The sequence below is a fragment of the Telmatherina bonti genome (assembly GCF_933228915.1).
Source record: "Telmatherina bonti genome assembly, chromosome: 10".
NCBI lineage: Eukaryota > Metazoa > Chordata > Actinopteri > Atheriniformes > Telmatherinidae > Telmatherina > Telmatherina bonti.
The window spans coordinates 17,119,840-17,138,946 of record NC_136628.1 but is presented as its reverse complement, the minus strand read 5'-3'; the positions used below and the strand labels follow the sequence as shown (position 1 = coordinate 17,138,946).

The 19,107-nt window shown below is 39.3% G+C and overlaps 1 protein-coding gene across 1 annotated transcript in view; it reads left to right on the top strand.

Annotated features, from left to right (window-relative positions):
- LOC306761868 (glucocorticoid receptor-like) overlaps positions 1-19,107 on the top strand; it is a 63,061-nt gene that overhangs the window by 34,442 nt on the left and 9,512 nt on the right. The window contains 4 exon segments of the mRNA XM_079248194.1: positions 5,953-6,122; positions 8,566-8,592; positions 15,570-15,686; positions 18,764-19,036. Coding sequence (XP_079104320.1) covers positions 5,953-6,122; positions 8,566-8,592; positions 15,570-15,686; positions 18,764-19,036 — 587 coding nt within the window.

Below are 19,107 nucleotides of genomic sequence, written 5' to 3'. Positions count from 1 at the left end.
ACCAGGATAAGGTGCTTTACTGCAATATTATATGTCAAGATGAGGCTGTACGGCATGCACGTTGCAATATATTATACAAACATGGAGAAAGATGGTAGCAGGCGTGTTTCAGCTGCAGGGTAATTTACTAAAAGATGACCAGCCAACCAAAACTGATGAGCTTGTTCATAAAGTAACGGAAATTTCTGTCGCATGGATGCGGTTTGGATATAAAAAAGACCAATGTGGAACAACAAGACTAGCTCACAGTCCCAACAACGGACTCCGGCGCAACTAACTCATTTTATCACCTGCCCAAGAATTAGCATAAAGAATACAGAATGAAGATAGAATCGACAAGCAAAAGCTGCAAAAGCAGCGTCAAGTGGTGGTGAAAGCTCTCATAATGAACTCCAGACACAAACACTGCAACAAGCATTTACCCGTGAAACGCCGTACAGTCATAGTTCCCCCAGATGGAAGGAGATCACTGCTGCTCTGGCCAAGCACATCTGACACATACCGTGCTGACGTTGCTGTAACGTATTGTGTCATTTCCTGTTTCCCTAGCGTGTGTCACAGCGGATTGCTACGAGCCGTTGGCTCCTTTAACTTCTTTCTAACTTCTATCTACTGTTAACCAACCACTCACTTTAGCGCACAATATCTTCCCAAACCACTGTTCTATATATTGCATTTATTTTTGGGATCTTTGGCTTTCTGTTTACTGACTTAAACAGCTCAAGCACTCGGTTTTAGCATGGCTGCTAGCTCTCTTCCCACACCCCGGTCCCTCTGGTCCCTTTCTTGCTCGGTGTGTCTGATGTTTAGCTACTCCTCCGCCTCCTTTAGTGATAACGGTTAGGTGTATTAAGTGTAGCAGCTTGGCAGCCTTGGAGGCGAGGCTCTGTGAGTTAGAAGCCCAGCTCCGCACTCAGTTAGGGAAGCAGTTAGTCAGCAAGCCCCCATTAGCCAGTGCGGAGCTACCAGCCAGGGCAGCCATCCCGAGCCGTCCCTCAGCAGTTCCCGCGCAGCCGGGAGCCGAGGCGGGCTGGACGACGGTCAGGCGGAAGCGTAGCCCCAAACCAAAACCCACTGGCCACCACCGACCTGTTCACGTTTCTAACAGATTTCCCCGCTCGGCGACACACCCGCTGAGGCAGAAACCCTGATTATAGGTAGTTCCATAGTCAGAAACGTGGCTCTAGAGACACCGGGGACCATAGTCAAATGCATTCCTGGGGCCAGAGCGGGCGACGTCGAAAATCGTATTTGAAACTGCTGGCTAAGGCTAAACGTAAATACCGTAAGATTGTAATTCACGTCGGCGGTAACGACACCCAGTTACGCCAATCGGAGGTCACTAAAATTAATGTTGCTTCGGTGTGTAACTTTGCCAAGAGCATGTCGGACTCCGTAGTTTTCTCTGGTCCCTTGCCAAATTTAATCAGCGATGACATGTTTAGCCGCATGTCATCCTTCAACCGCTGGTTGTCTAGGTGGTGTCCCGATAACAACGTGGGTTTTATAGATAATTGGAGCGCTTTTTGGGGAAAGCCTGGTCTTATTAGGAGAGATGGCATCCATCCCACGTTGGATGGAGCCGCTCTCTTATCTAGCAATATGGACTCTTTTATTAGTCAGCTAAATTGACAACTCAGGGTTGGGACCAGGAGGCAGAATTGTAGTCCTACACACTTTTCTGCAGCTTCCCACCTGCCGCCGCCCACCCAAAACCCCATTCCGACCTTATACAACTTCCCAGCAGTAAGAATTAAACAACACAAAAACACTTCTGGGGTTAATCGTGAAAACCTCATAAAAATAAAAACAATGGATCTAATAAAATCTGAAAATAAGACAATAAAGTGTGGCCTACTGAATATTAGATCCCTCCCAAATAAGTCTTTATTAGTGAATGACTTGATAGGTGATCACCACATTGATTTATTCTGTCTTACGGAAACCTGGTTACAGCAAGAGGATTATGTTAGTATTAATGAAGCTACGCCAGCTAACTATTTAAACTTTCACATTCCTAGAACTACAGGCAGAGGAGGAGGTGTTGCAGCTATTTTTAAGTCAGAATTTTTAATTAATCCTAAGCACAAAACTAACTATAAATCCTTTGAATTCCTGACATTAAATTTATCTCATCCAAAATGGAATTCAGAGAAACCGCTCCTTTTAGCATTAGTGTATCGCCCACCTGGACCTTACTCCGAGTTTCTGACCGAATTCTCTGATCTCTTGTCTGAGTTAGTGCTGACTACTGATAAGGTCATTGTACTAGGTGATTTTAATATTCATGTTGACGTTGAAAATGATAGTTTAAACATTTCCTTTAGCTCTATTCTAAACTCAATTGGGTTTTCACAAAATGTCAATGGAGCCACTCACTCTCATGGTCACACTCTTGATCTTGTTCTAACATATGGTATTGAGACTGATAAGCTCAAAGTATTTCCTCAAAACCCTGTCTTGTCCGATCACTTCTTATTAACCTTTGAATTCACTTTATTTGATTACTCACTGACCAAAAATAAATTCTACTATAGTAGATGTTTATCAGACAATAATATTACAAAATTTAAACAATCAATTGAATCAATTTTTTCACATCTACCATGTGTTAGCATGACCGAGAGTCCCCCTTTAAGCCTTACTCCTGCTCAGATTGATCAACATGCTGATACTATAACAGCTTCAATGCGTACAACCTTGGATAATGTTGCTCCCCTAAAGAAGAAGAAATTAGGTAAGATTATGAAGGCTCCCTGGTTTAATTCCCAGCTTCGAGCTCTAAAACAGGCATCAAGGCGTTTGGAAAACAGATGGCGTTCATCAGGACTAGAGGAGTCTCACTTAACCTGGAAAGAAAGTTTAAGCGTATACAAAAAAGCCTTACGTATGGCAAGAACAGCTTATTATTCATCATTGATAGAGGAAAACAAAAACAACCCTCGGTTTCTTTTCAGCACTGTAGCTAGGCTTACTAGGAGCCGGAGCGCTGTGGAGCCATGTATTCCTTTCTCACTTAGCTGTGATGATTTCATGTATTTTTTCAGGAATAAAATTGACACTATTAGAGATCAAATTGACAATACTCTTCCTTCTACCTATAATGTTGAGCCTGTTGTGGTCTCCGAAGCATCCTTAGAACCAGGATCTGACTTGTGTCTAAATAGTTTCTGTCCTGTCCAACCCTCTGAATTAACTAAAATAATAGCTTCATCTAAACCATCCACCTGTATCTTAGACCCTCTCCCAACGAGCCTCTTTAAGGACATTTTCCCTTTAATTAATACATCACTACTAAATCTTATCAATATGTCTTTAGTGACAGGATATGTACCACAATCATTTAAAACTGCTGTAATCAAGCCTTTACTTAAAAAGCAATCTCTGGATCCAGAGGTGATAGCAAATTATAGACCTATATCTAACTTCCCGTTTATGTCCAAAATTCTGGAGAAAATAGTTTCAGCTCAGCTACATGCCCACCTGAGCAGAAATAATTTATGCGAGGAGTTTCAGTCAGGATTTAGAGCTCATCATAGTACTGAGACAGCATTGGTGAAAGTTACTAATGACCTTCTTATGGCCTCAGACAAAGGACTTGTGTCCGTACTTATCTTGCTTGATCTTAGTGCTGCATTTGATACAGTCGATCATAACATTCTGTTACAAAGACTAGAACAGGTGATTGGAATTACAGGTACAGCGTTAAGCTGGTTTAAATCATATTTATCTGATAGACTTCAGTTTGTTCATGTAAATGACAAGTCCTCCTCCCAAACTACAGTAAGTCATGGAGTTCCTCAAGGTTCTGTACTTGGACCAATACTCTTCACACTATATATGCTCCCTTTAGGCAAAATTATTAGACAGCATGGAATAAACTTTCATTGTTATGCAGATGATACTCAACTATACTTATCCTTTAAACCAGATGAAACAAATCAGCCCAATAGGCTACAAAATTGTCTCATAGACATAAAGACTTGGATGTCTAGAAATTTTCTCCTCTTAAACTCAGATAAGACTGAAGTAATTCTCGTTGGATCTGAAAAACTCAGAGCTAAATTTTCCGGTTTTGTAATGAACCTGGATGGCATTACTTTAGCTTCCAGTGCTGCAGTGAGAAACCTTGGAGTAATATTTGACCCTGACCTGTCCTTTGGCCCACATATTAAGCAGGTTACTAAAACAGCCTTGTTTCATTTACGTAATATAGCCAAAATTAGGGACATTCTGTCTCGGAGTGATGCAGAAAAACTGGTTCATGCTTTTGTTACTTCGAGACTAGATTACTGTAACTCTCTATTACTGGGCTGTCCTAAATATGCCCTGAAAAGCCTTCAGCTGATCCAGAATTCTGCAGCCAGAGTCCTGACCAGAACCAGCATGAGAGATCATATTTCTCCAGTTTTAGCCTCTCTTCATTGGCTGCCTGTTGAATCTAGAATAGAATTTAAAATCCTTCTCCTTACATATAAAGCCCTCCACAACCAGGCACCACTATATATCAAAGACCTCATTGTTCCTTATATACCAAGTAGAGTACTTCGTTCGCAGACTGCAGGCTTACTTGTGGTTCCTAGAGTCTCAAAGAGCAGGAGGCAGAGCCTTTGGTTATCAGGCCCCTCTCTTATGGAATAAGCTCCCAGTTAGTGTTAGGGAAGCAGACACCCTCCCCACCTTTAAGACTAGGCTGAAGACTTATCTTTTCGATAAGTCCTATAGCTAGGGATGGTTAGCATCCCTTAGTTATGCTGCTATAGGTTTAGACTGCTGAGGGACATTTCCTGATACACTGAGCTTCTTTCTTTTTCTCTTTATCTCTTTCTTTTACCCCCCCATAACAGTGTTGCATCATTAACATGTATGTCTCCTGTCTCAGCAGGTCTCCCTGGCCGGGAGTAGCAGTTCCTGTTGTCTGTTGTCTTTCTGTCCTCTTCCCCCCACACAGCAGAGGCAGATGGCTGCCTGTCCTGAGCCGGGTTCTGCCGGAGGTTTCCTTCCTGTTAAAAGGGAGTTTTTTCCTTCCCACTGTTGCCAGTGTGCTTGCTCAGGATGGGAGATTGAGTTGGACTCAACTCAATCTGTTGGTTTCCTTATATAGGCTGTTATGAATTGGCCTTCATTATGTTTTCCCCTCTGTCTGTAAAGCGTCTTGAGATGGCATTGCCGTGATTTGACGCTATATAAATAAAGTTGAATTGAATTGAATTGATAACTGATGACTGACACAAAATTACAGAAACTGTTTTGTATGTTGTTATGGGGATATAAAATGAGCTAAATCGTGATATGAGATTTTGGTCATACGCACACCTCTACTGACAAAGCATTTGAAGAATATTAACTTTTACTTCTTTGGGGCTATTTTTTCTAGGTTGCACAAAGAAAATCAATCCTATCATACAGTGCAGAAATTCATCATTGCAATTTATTTGGCAAACCAGATATATGAAAAGTAGGGGTGGGAAAATCGAATCGAAAAATCGGAAATCTGGATTTTTTTCTTCACAATTTTAAAATCGATTTTTTTTTTTTCTCAAATAAATAAAATTAATCCACTATAAAATTTTTGTCATTTTCATTGGTTTTATGGATCTTTTTACTTGACTTCTTAGGCATTATAGCAGCAGAATGATGTGTTGTTTTTTCCTAACTGAAGTCAAGAAAAATTACTAGCAAAAAAAAAAGTTTTGTAAAAAATATTGTTTTTAATTACAAAAATCCTCAATATTGAACAATTTTGAGAATCACAATTTAAATCAAATCGGCACCCAAAAAAATCGGAATCGAATCGGGACAAAAGCATATCGTCACAGCCCTAATGAAAAGGATGTAAATGTCTCCTAGCAACAGTAAAACCTACCACTACCTGTAAACCAAACTTCTGCAGGCTACACATTTTAACACACCTTTTCTCTTTGTTTTGTCATCCTCTCCCTCATATTCTAGTTCATCAGCCAGGACTGGAGAGACCACTGGAGCTGCAGGGTCGGGTCCGTCTAAGCCCAGTGGGCAGACACATAAGATCTGTTTGGTGTGCTCGGACGAGGCTTCCGGGTGCCACTATGGGGTTGTAACCTGCGGCAGCTGCAAGGTGTTCTTCAAGAGGGCCGTTGAAGGTTAGTTTCATACATCTCTGTTGGTATCCAGACTCACTCATTCCCTCAAACATCACTCACTTGTAAGCGCTTCAGTATTGATTCGATTGACAAAAGTTACACAGATTCATAAGAGAAAGAAGTACAAAAAGCATATTTTTTACTAAACAAGAACCATGTTCATGCTAAGTTCTAATCAGATGTTTGCAGCGTGTCATGCAAACACCCTTTTACGTTTGCATCTAACGATCAGCGTCTACAAACCCAAATCATGTAACTCCAACAAAACTCTTATGCATGTCTGCACACTTTTTGTCTGTTCCTAGCAAATTGAATTTGTTTTCTAAATCCAAGTTCACGGCGCTGTAGAGTAGTCGGGTGCTTGTTTGGCTTTTCTACTTGCATTTCTGGGGTTTGAACATTAGTCCCAGCCTCGTACAGCTATCTCCTCTTCTTTTTCCTTTCCTGTTTGTCTGCGTCAAGGAGGAGATTACTCACAAGTGATTAACGGCAAAAAACTTTCAGATAAAAGAGCCAAGTACCCCAACACTTTCCAGTTTGGAGTAATGTCTTCCAGAAGGCCGTTGTAGCTTTTCATTAACTAGTATGCAATCGTTTTCATAGGCTGATAACTTGTGCATCACTATTACTGTCTTGAATTTTGACATAATCTGGAAGTGGAAGGGACAGGAATGCGTATGAAAAACAAAAACGTGTTTGTGTTTAAGGTTTTTTGCTAAGCATCCCTCCCTCTCTATCTCTGTTTTCTTGTCCTACTTCCTGTCTTTCTACAAGCTGACTCTGCAGATGTGTCATTGCTTCTGAGAATTTGCTTTCCTTCAGTTGATAACTGCCTGTACTCATCAACTCTGGGCTTGTGCAGTCTTGATGAACAATGATCTGCCTTTTAGTTCATCAAAGCTGATGCTGTCTTTTTAGAAAAGCGACGACCTTTCCTTTGTTTCATTTCGCTCCTGCTTCTACTTAATCTGTGTATTTTCCTGGAACTGCAACTAACATTGTGAGTGAGATCACGAGTGGCTACCGAACTTGTTCATTTTTTTTTTTTTTTTCTTTCGTATTTATTGCTTTTAATGTTCAGAAGATTGTTTGGCTCCTGCATCAGTTCGGGATGAAAACATGGCTGTTTGTTGATGGAACTGAACATGATGTGGTCATCTGCAGAGAATAGAACATTGATTTGATAGCATCTCCTTGTTAAATGAAAAGGGATACAGATTACAAGTAAACCAGCTCATTGTCAACAGAAAGTTGTCAGACCTGGTCCAGTGTTACCGTTCTTTCTCCATAAAATTACTTATGTTTTGTTATTGATTTAAACACAATACTCCAAAACATTTCAAAGCAAGAGCAGGTTTTTGGAGCCCAGTTAACATTAATATTGAAGTAAAACATGCATTTTGACCCTTGAATGCTTGACTCTGGTCCATCTCAATGCAGTAGGTTTGAGATTCTTCTACCGTATTTTTAAGAGACATCCTTTATATCAACAAGCGACTGTCTGAAAGGTCGTGATGATGAAAGAACATCCATAATTCTTAAAAAAAAGGATCTTAGGATGGATTAAACAGTGCATGAAATTTCTACAGCATTTAAGTTTTTTAAGAAGGAATTAAAACTTGAACAACAAGGGGCCAATTCTCTGATGTGATAACTTTTTAATTCTACTATTTGGATACAATTCTATTAACATTTATGGAGGAAATGGGTAGCTGAGCTTCACATTATTATTAAAATCTTCACATACAGACAGCAGCATCTCAGGCTTGAAAGATTTCCGCAAGGCAGTGAAATGAGACATAAATGCAGGAAACCAACAGAGAGATTCTGGCGAACTCTGCACAAGTCCCTGGAGTGGTCCAGTCAGGGACTCGGTCTGAATTCAGCAGAGAATCTCCTGAATAAGGATGTGCTCTGATGCTCCACATACAGATTGTTTGACCTTGCACAGTTCTGTCAGGAAAAAAAATAAAACTATTTAAATGGTGGGCATGGTGAGCCGAAGCCTTTTGAACAAAGTTCAGAAGACATAAATCCTTTTTCTATGTACATTTTTTTATTTTTTTTACAATTGTGCTTCAAAAACCTACTGGTGCTTCACAGTACTGAGAAGTGTTATTTCATCTTCTGTTGAGTCTAAAACATGGAGATATGAAGAACATAAAAGGGCCTGAAAACTCTCTGTAGGCACGTAAATATACGGTAAGCAGTTTTGGAAACTAACGTGTGCAATATCACACCTTGTACAGCTGCATGAATATCTGCTGTGCCAGCTTTTTCCTTTGTGGTCCTGGTGTAGACATTAAACGCTCAAACTCGAGTTTAGGTTTTATGTAGGAAAAAAAAAAAAAAAAAGAAACCTACTATAACACTAAGAGAGTTATCTGTCATTTTTGTTTTTCTCCCCCTCCTCCGTTCTACGCTCGTTGTCTCTATGATGAAGGATGGAGAGCGCGACAAAACACAGATGGTAAATAAATGCACTTTTAATAACAATAATAATAATAATTATTATTGTAATTATGATGATAACAATGATGGAAGTCACCTCTGATTTGCTCTTGTTCCTGTATTCCTTCAGCACTAAAAAAAAAACAAAAACAAAAAACCAACAAATAAAACCAATGACCAATCTGCCCAGACAGATACTAAACTTCTTCTGCCAACTGTCTGTTAATGCATGCAAATGTTGTTTCTTGGTGATTCAAATCAGCATCAATTGCCTATGAATGATTATTGTGATATCCAGTTTCTGCTTGGAATGCTTCACCTCATCATCATCATCATCATCATCATCATAGCTGGTGGTTGATCATAAAAGTGTCACACGCTATCACCAATGAGCCTGTTCTTGTGCACTTCACCTACCTCATCACCGCAGAGCTGCCTAACCAAGCTTCCTAATGTTTCTTGGTTTTAGTTAAGTCAGGCATCTGCGTTTAAATAAGGATGGATTTTCTGCTGATTTTCATGCTTTTCTTCTGGAGATTGCGGCTAAATAAAGTTCAATCCAGCCAAGTTGATTAAGCTGTTAATGATCGATAAATCATCTATAAACTTGAACGTTATCACATCAACAAATCAACGTTTCTAAATCATCTTTTTTTGTTTTCTTGCTGACTAACCACTTTTTATTGGTTTCTTCTTTCAGGCATCAGCAGAGACATGTTTTTTTTAATTATATTGTTTGCAATTTATGACTATTTTTTGTTTTGAGTGGGGGGCGGTTAGGGAGTAATCAGTTTATATTCATAAACAAGTCTGAAAGCGTTTGTTTGTTTAGAACTACAATATGACTAAAACATGTTATTTGATAGTATAATCAAAAGTGCCAAATATTTATTGGCCAAGGCATCCTGGATGTGTGACTTTGAACCGGCCAGATTGACTTATAAACCCTCAGTCGGGCACAGCATGTGGACTTGTTGAGTGTTAGCCACAAGCTCTGTACTGGTTTTGTCTTGAAAGCTTCACTGGCCAGTATACGTGATTGGGGTTGACAGACCCTTGTCAGCAGATCAGTGCAGGATAAGTGACTCAGCTGGCGTATTTGACACCACAAATGGCTGTTTACGTTGTTGTGTGTAATGACTTCCTGTGATGCCAGATATGGCTGCAAATGACGCCCCCGAAACTGCCATTTTGTTTTCACACCTCAAGCCCTGCACATTAGTATGTAATGTACTGTATGTTATATGCGATTCATCCCAAGTTATACAAGAGCATTATACTGAGTTGATGTTTCTGCCACTTGAATATAATTCATAAACTTAGTATGATGTAAATACAACATTGTCATTTACATATATCCATGCAGTGAGCTTTTTTCCTCCTACAAGTTGAAGTTCATTAAAAGGCACTACATGTGTAGACAAATGTTTGCTCCAGCTTGGCTACAGACGGTCACCGTCACTGTAGGACAAAGCATCATTAAACTGAGCTAATCATTTGCTTGATGTCCCAGATTTAGTGTTTGCTGATGCTCAGGGCATCAAGCTGCAGCACTAGGCTCAATAATCACAAGCAAAAAAATGTGAGACCTGCCATTATAAAGGAAATTAAACTGGGGGACCGACTGTGAAGAGAGGTAAGCACACAGCCTGGCTGTACAGCAGTCTGACAACCAGCTCTACACATTGTATGGACAGTTACGAACAGGAGTTTGCAAAGTTTACGCTAAAATGCAAAACGAAAAAGGTATTTTCTGTTCAATAGATGGGTTTGAAAGTTCTGAAGTGCTGAATAAAGACCTCTTCATAAGGGTTTTTATGGAAATGCTTGTTAAAGAGGCAGAGGGGAAGTTTCCTCTTCAGAAATTACTCGAAGCCCCTTTCAGGATAGATGTGGGCATCAAACTAACAAGGCTGAATGTCCTATGTCTTTCAGTCTAGCTGCTGCTAGCTTGTTCGTGCAGACAGTTTGAGGTTGTATTTTGTCAGTGTTATTCTCCCCTCAGCTGTCAACAAAAGACCATGTGAAACCAGAATGCGGTCGGTACAATTTTGTTCAGATTCTGCATCATGTGAAGCATCAGTTTGTATATATACATGTATAAATAAGATATATATTATTTACAAAATGTATCTTATTTACCTTAGATACTGTTCTGTGACGCTGGTCGACCTGAATTTTAGATGTGGACTTTATGTCTACTTGTGTTATAATTCAAACGGACCATTCTGCAGCCATCCCGTACACGTCAGCTTAAAAGCTGCCCAAATCTTCATAAATGAAGGAGGATAAAGTGGTTTTGGTTCACTGCTGTGACAAAGTTTCTTCATCCCCTAAATCAGTTTCCTTCTCCAAATTCAGATTTTTAATCTGACATGAGTAACAACTTTCTTGTTAATTTGTTAAGAAATATAATACATCAGTTAACATATTAATCTTTTTTGCTTGTATACATTCATGTTCACAGTGTGCAGATAAAAGAACCAAAATGTACTTTTGAATTGGTTTAATACCATTGTTTTTATTTTGATAATGATCTGGTGACTCTTTGAAATTATCACAGGACCCCCAGTTTGAGAGGCTGTTGTAGCTATACTGGTCTCTCCAGTTCCTTCTAAAACACAAGTTGCATTTGGGTGGATGCTGGTCCTTCAGGGCAGTCGGGTGGTGAGCCTTTTAATGCAACAGAAGCTACCCCAAAACCCAGCACCACTGGCGATAAATGCTGGTATTCTATCAGTTTAGCATACCCATCAGAATAGCATACCTTTGCTTATTGCACATGTGTACCAAAGAATGTGGCAAAAGTACATGCAAGAAACATATTCAATTCTATTCAGCTTTATTTGTATAGCGCCACTTCACAACTATGTTGTCACAGGGCACTTTACATTTACAAATCAACATACACATCAGTTCGAGCCAATTCATACATATCCTATAATACAAAGCAACTGATTGCATCGAGTCATGACTTCCATCCAATCTCCCATCCTGAGCATGCACAAGGCGGCAGTGGGAAGGAAAAAACTCCCCTTTAACAGGAAGAAAACCTCCAGCAGAACCCGGCTCAGGGAGGGCAGCCATCTGCCTCGACTGGTTGGGGTGGAGAGGACAGGAAAGACAGATCAACATGTATAACTGCACTTATTCAGGAAGACCTGCGGAAAAAAGGAGAAATAAGTTAGAGATGGCAATATTGTCATATATGAGAGTAAACTAACAGTTTTCTGTAATGTCTTAGGGATGTGGCTCGGGTTTGGCTGAATTAGTTTGTTAGTTTGTTGTTTTGACAAAGAAGCCTAAACCAACAGGTAAGCTAATAAAAGTGAATATATGGTAGGCTTTTCTGATGAGGTATGCCAAACAGACAGAACACCAGACTGCAGGAAGAGAATCTGCAGCAGCTCCCAGGTGAAATACTACAAATATTAGTCTGTCGCTGGGTCATTTTTCTAGTTTATGTTCTTCTAATCATAACTTTAAATCAAAAGTGCAAAAACAGCCTGATTGTAGTTTTTTTTCTTCTGATTTGTAAAAGATTAATTAAAAACAAGCTAGTTGATATATTTTGATTTCCAATTTTGAACTGAATATTAAATGAATGAATGACACACAGGCAGCCATCTATAATTTTATTTCACATGTAATTACTTATCATCAAAATGCTGTATTGTTTTTTCAAAGACCCTCCTGCATTTAACTAAAGACACTTAATTCTGGTCCGGGGGTCTGGTTAACTTGAAATGAACTCTGGTGCGGTTTGCTTGCAATGTGAATGCAAACAGACCATGCAGTGAACCAAAGACAGAAAAAGTAGCAGGACGCTGGTCATGTCGGACATATCCGATACGCTGCAGCTTCTCTTGTTGGACATGCTGCAAAGTTTCTAATGAAAACCACATTAGGTTTAAATATAAAAGTAAAATAAGGACCCTCAGTCCTGCATAAACTTGACGTTGATGATGCTGACTAAAGCGGAAAGATTTCTGGTCAGTCGATTGGCCGGGTTTATCTCTTGGTCTGTGGTTTACTTTGGAAATATGAGCCCCAGCAAACAAGTTGTTGTACTACACTTGAGTAAAGTGTAGTGTGAAAACAAACCAAAGGAAGGTGCAAAACCTACTGAGACCATGGGACTTTCCTGGTGTGACTGCCTTTAATGACATCTCTGTATATGTGTGTGTGTCATCTGATCTGAACTGTGGAAGTGTAATGATAAATATAAATAATGATAAACTATAGATTGGAGTCTCTGAAGGATTTTTTTTTCTTTCTAAATGATCCAATCAACTTTGTTTTGTTTTTTTAATAGTGAAAAAATAAGCAGGGTCACATTTTCCACAACATTTAAAGTTACATCTGCGTTGTTGGTCAACTAAAAGATCAAAATACAGGATTATTGAAATGAGCAGATTGTAGTACTGAAGTACATATACAATCTGTACAGAATCTGCAATTAGTGCAGTTTTAGGATGTTGACAGCAGAAGCAAGAAATCTGCATTGGCCATGCTTACACTTTGCAATTAATTTACAAAGTTGAGTAAACTGGGTTCTACTTGCAAGCCTTAAGGATAACCATTCTCTGCTATGTTTCCATTGTCAAATATCAATACAAACACTGCTTAAAAGCAGCTAATGGTTATGAGAAGACAGGATCAGGTAGTGACATTGTTTTTGTACTAGTTAAAATAACTATTTGTTATGTAGTATGCAATAATTATGTTGTTATGTTGTAGTAGCACAGCTAGAGTTTCAATCAGTAAAATATCATTTGAACAAGAGATTGTAATGTCTTGGAAAAAAAATCCTTTTTTGGGCTTTAGTGTCACAAAATCACATCTCTAAACTTTCTAAGAAACCTTTAAACCTTCGGATATTTTATCTCGTTTCTTTCTGACCCTGCTCTTTCAATAGCAAAGGATCTACTGTTAACCAGCCAAATGCTTCATTTACAAACCCACAAAATGTCTACTTTATCACAGAGTTGTCAGTATTTAGTAAAAGGTTCACGGAAATCATGTAAAGTTTGTGTGTACATTGCAAAGTAGGAAAAAAATTCAAAACTTCACTGAACTCTAGTGAGAATATTTTATTTTCACAAACTGAATGATGCTAATTTAGCTCATCCAAACAAACGTCAGCGTTCAAAACATCAATATCATTGTTAATTTATTCAATATATCATTTATGGTATTGTATAGTGCTGTTCTTTTGTTAGTGCAACTATATAGAAAATATCACACATATGGCGCCGGTGGTATTGAATGGCCTTTAGTTCAAAAAGCTACATGAAACGCTTGATATTTCAAAGATCTGTGAAGATCAGTGGATCAGTCATTATGGTCCCAAATGGCATTTTACTGGGTCAATGTTGACTTTGAATGCGGCTTTGTTTCAGCCTATGGTAAGTACCAGAGGCAGAACTTCTCCATCTGCCACTCCGTGGTAACCCATCATTTTTAAGAAGTACTAGCAGTATCAGCTACAATGAAACATATGAAGAATTGCAGTACAGTAAGCATGTAGATCTGCCTGCTAAGAAGTCAGGATTTAAAATCTAAAGCTACAACTCAGCATTCATTCATTCATTATCGGAACAGCTTAATCCGACTAAAGGTCGCGCGGGAGCTGGAGCCTATCCCAGCAGTCTTTGGGCGAGAGGCATGGGACACTCTGGACAAGTCACCAGGCCATCACAGGGCTACAACTCAGCACGGTTTTACAATCCATCTTAATATGTTTTTGTTGATGATTTGTTTCCTCCTTTCATAATAATAATAAATAATAATAAAAATAATAAAAAGAGTTTATTATTTAGTTGCTTCACAATTGGGAAAACCAGTGAGTGAGTTGGGACTGCAAAAAGGTGCTTGCATGCACTGTATATACCTCTTGCATTTTGTGCTTTTTTCCTTTTTGCAACTTACAAAGCTCATAGTTCACACTATGTTCATAGTTCAATCATTGCGTTTTTTAGGAATTCAGTACCTAAGAAATTGTGCAACACAGGTCATGCTAAAAGAAGAGAACTGTATATAAACACTGTGGATGTAAAACAACATGCTGCTGATTTCCTGTTAAGAGTGACCGCTAACTGGTATTCTTGTGGTCAAACCACTGAGAATCCTTTCCACGGGAAAGAACATGTTGATCTTTTTTTTTTTTTTTTTTTTTTTTTAGTGTTGCTTGATGTTAGCAGCTGATGTGAGCTTCACAGTTAGGTTTGTGACTCATCTAGTACATCAGAGATGATTCTGCTTAAAGACAACAATTGGGCTTCATTAGAATAACTGTTATAGTGAAAGCAGAAGACCAGCACATAATGTTTGGCATGAATCTACAGCGTGGGACATCCCCATATTAATATTGATATAGACCCTTTCAAGGATCCGGTTTCTATCTGAATCTGTTGACCCTGGAAGAGATAAAGATCATGTGATGCTCCTCAGGCTCTGTCACACTGGAGTTGTAAACATTAAAAGCAACACACTGTTGCACTGTAGCAGAGACAACATTTTCTGAATTTGTACAGTAACGTGATTTAAAGTACATATTCCAGCATGGATCATGAAATACAGAGAATAATCCCCGCTATGTTTGCTGCTTTCGCACAGCCATAAAGACAAACCTGCATTGTGAAAGGATATAAGGTTTTCTATATTTCAATTAATCCAAATGAATCCTTAATCACAAATATAGATTTGTATAGTCTTCCTACATTTAGTTAGTGTTGAGATACTGAAAGATCAAACAAATCTGCGGTATTCAGATGTAGAAACTAACAGATTCTAAAGAGCTTTGTACATAGTTATTGTGCCATGTAGTAAAAGTGCAGACCAAGAAAGGGATAACAGGGACGACCCGCTTGTTAGGCTTACTGTAGAATCAACAGGTGGTGAGTGTGGTTATACTTACTGGCTGGGCTAAAACCCTCTTAGCCTGCTAATTTGTCTTCTTTATCCTCTTTCTTCTTCCTCCTCCTTTCTTTACAGGTCAGCACAACTACCTGTGTGCAGGGAGGAATGACTGCATCATCGATAAGATCCGCAGGAAGAACTGCCCAGCCTGCCGCTTCAGGAAATGTCTTCAAGCCGGAATGAACTTGGAAGGTAAACAGTCTGATGCATCACTGAACTGGGATGGACCACATTTACAGTCGAGTGTAAAAGGAAGCCCACCTTCCTCCAGTTATAAGGTTTTTTGTGTTGGGATTTAATAAAATAATCCCCAGTAGGTCTTTATCAGGTCTTAAAATGCGGGTTAATACAATTTCAGATGGACAACAATACACAACTTATTACAAAATATCAGTAAATTTTGGATGAAAACAGAGCCAAATTCCCATAGTGTGTAGAGTGAACTTCACCAGTCACTGCAACACATTGATTGGTTTTCTTTTTTGGTTAATCTGTTGGAGACTTGTCGCTGTGTTTGTAAAGACTGGGGAGGTATTTAGATTTTTTAAGAGCCTTTTTCACAGCTGAAGAACAGAAGTAACCTTGTCGATGAGAGATGAAGCCAAGAAATAGTCTGGTTGCCTTTTTTTGGGCTCTTGGGCCTCGAGCTGGGGGTTTGTAACAGGCCTTTATTGGGAAACAGTGAGACAGGAAAAGGAGTCAGAGAGAGGGAGATATGCAGCAGACGGTCCCAGGCTGAGGTTCAAACCTGGACTGTCAGGGTCGAGGACCCGTAGCCTCTACAAATGGACCATTTGTTCTACCTGGTGAGCTAAATGCCACCCCAACTGAGTTTAATCATAAGTTATTTCATTTCAAGACAAAAGACACCCTTTTTTCAATAAAACTGGCAGCACCATTGGGAATGAACACCATTTGTCACTAAAATGCATAAACTGCAAGTTAAACCCTCTCAAACACACAAGGAAAAAAAAAAACAAGTTTGAGAAACACCCTGTTCTTTTCTGCTCACTTTATCAGGCCTGAGGTCAATTTGATAATCATCTTGCGTTCAGGCAGGTGAAATTCTGAGATTCTTTCTGGAACCATTAATGCTAAATGCTCCAGACCTGAAGGAAGAGAAGCCATCAGGCTTAATGCTAGCACACACGTCATAAACCCCCCACCCACTCCTTCTTTCCATTCTGACCCACATAGTGTTTTATTACCATACCTTCCCCACACCTTATGAGAAAGTGGCCCTGATTCCACCATCATAAGACTCATGCAAAGTGAATAAACCTTGGCATAATCTGCAGTGCGTTTAGTCATACAAGGTTTACGTTTTATCAGTTTTAATAAAATGAATAATCTCAAGATGATTGTATCACTCTGAGTACAAATTTCAATGCCATGGTTTTACTAAAAGGGTTAAACCACAGAGACAGAATATGAGTGCACCGCTACTCCTAAAACATTGATGAACTCATAATCCATTTCCATGACCAGGTTTGCTTTGAACAGCCTGGTGATCTTTCACTTAGTTCTACTTCAAGGGATAAATTCTTAGGTCAGTGCAGGAGTTAAGCTGCCGCGGGGTTAAGGAGAATGGACCAAGGAAGCAGCAAACAAAGCATGTGAACTGTTATGCCGTTTGATGTTTGGTTTTGTGTTATTAAAGCGTTCGCTCCAGCAGGGTATGACAGCACTCTCAGCAGTTTGGTTGTGCATGAGGCTACATGAGAAACAGAGTTGTGTTTGTGAGACAGACACAAGGGTGGCTTCACATAGAGAGAGGGTGAGGCTGGATGAGTGAAAGGGGGATTTGATGGATGTCAGCGCATCAGCAGACAGGCTTCAATCTGAAAGGCTTGTGGTTTCCATAGAAACGCTGAGAGACTAAATTTAAAAAAAAAAAAAAAAAGGGAGTGAATAGTAAAAGCCTTTTCATGGTAACCTTTCAACATGTAATTTGTTTTTAACATTTAATTTGAGGAAATGTAAAAGGGAAAAGAAAAAAAAAAAACAGGAAAAATTGCCCAAGTAATGGACAAAGTGTGGGTGAAAATAGTCCAGTGTCTGCTCTGTTCATCAAGAGATAATTAAAATATAATGTTCGCTTTGAACATATATATATATATATATATCTCCTCACACAGCAGAGATAAGTGGTGTCATTTGACCCATCCGCCTCATCTTATTTGTTTTTAATCATTTGTCCAGTTCAGTTCAAAGGGCTAAACTGGGATATAATGATTAAAGAGGTAAAGCGATCAGTAAAGGGTAGGCACAGGTGAGATTGTCGTGTTTATTTCCAGATCAGGTCATCTGATTAATGTGTTTTTCCACAAGTGAAAAATTGTGGACAGTTTCACTAGAAATATTAAGATGAAATCTTAATTAAATTTACTCTTCCAGAGTTTCTATGGAAACAACAAGCCTTTCAGATTGAAGCCTGTCTGCTGATGTGCTGGCATTAAAATGAAAAGTAAACAATATATTCTTTATTCCTAATCCCAACCATGTATTTCCAAACTTTCTGTAAAGCTTAACTTTCTTTCTTTCTTGTTATTTTGTTGTTTCTTTCTTTCCTGCCAAACAAAAACCAAACTTTATTGATAAATTGAAACTTCCTTGGCAAGTTTTGGGTCAGATTGTGCGGGAACTTGGCCTTGTTACATAACCATTTACATCGCAGTGAATGGACCCCGCTGTAACAAACAAACAAAACAGAAAAGAGAAGAAAATCTGGTCCATAATAAAGGAGGAAGCGGTTTTTGAGTTCTTCAGTATAACTAAATCTGACAATAGATTTTTCTTCTAAGAGATTTTGTGTTACTTCTGATCAGCTTGGTAAGTTAACGCAGGTTTCCAACTCCAATTCCAACTGAATTTGTGCATCCTCATATTAAACAAGCGTCATCAAGCAATCATTTAGCAGATGGAAAAGAAAATCAGCTGCTGGATTCAAAGCGGCATCTGTCGTTATGTTTTGATATGTAAGATATAAGAATTGATGTGACCATCACTGCTGCCTCGGACACTTCAACAAAATTAACTTCGGTTGTTTTTTAATTGTGTGATCCAAATAAATTTTCAATTGATTGATGATTCATATTTAGTCTAAGTGATAAATGAAGAAGATATTCACACTGAAAATAATGTTTTGATGAAGTGTCAGTGATTTAAATTAAGGTTCTTAATCCTCTTAATCACCCTCAGTAATAACCAGCAGGGCCAGTAAAACGTACTTTGGTGAATAATCCTTCATCTGTTTTCTCTATTCATAGCGAGAAAAAACAAGAAGCTGATCAAGATGAAAGTGCAGCGGCCTGCTGGGTCATCAGAGCCCGTTAGCAGCATGCCCGTTCCACTCATACCCAGGAGCATGCCCCAACTCGTGCCCACCATGCTGTCTGTGCTCAAAGCCATTGAACCGGAGGTCATCTACTCGGGCTACGACAGCACGGTGCCAGACACCTCGACGCGGCTTATGACCACTCTCAACAGGCTTGGGGGGCAGCAGGTCATCTCTGCAGTCAAGTGGGCCAAGTCACTGCCAGGTAACTGAAACCTCTTTGGTTTGGTCAGGGCGGACGCTGCTGCTCGGCCAGAGCGTTGCACGTTTGGTGCA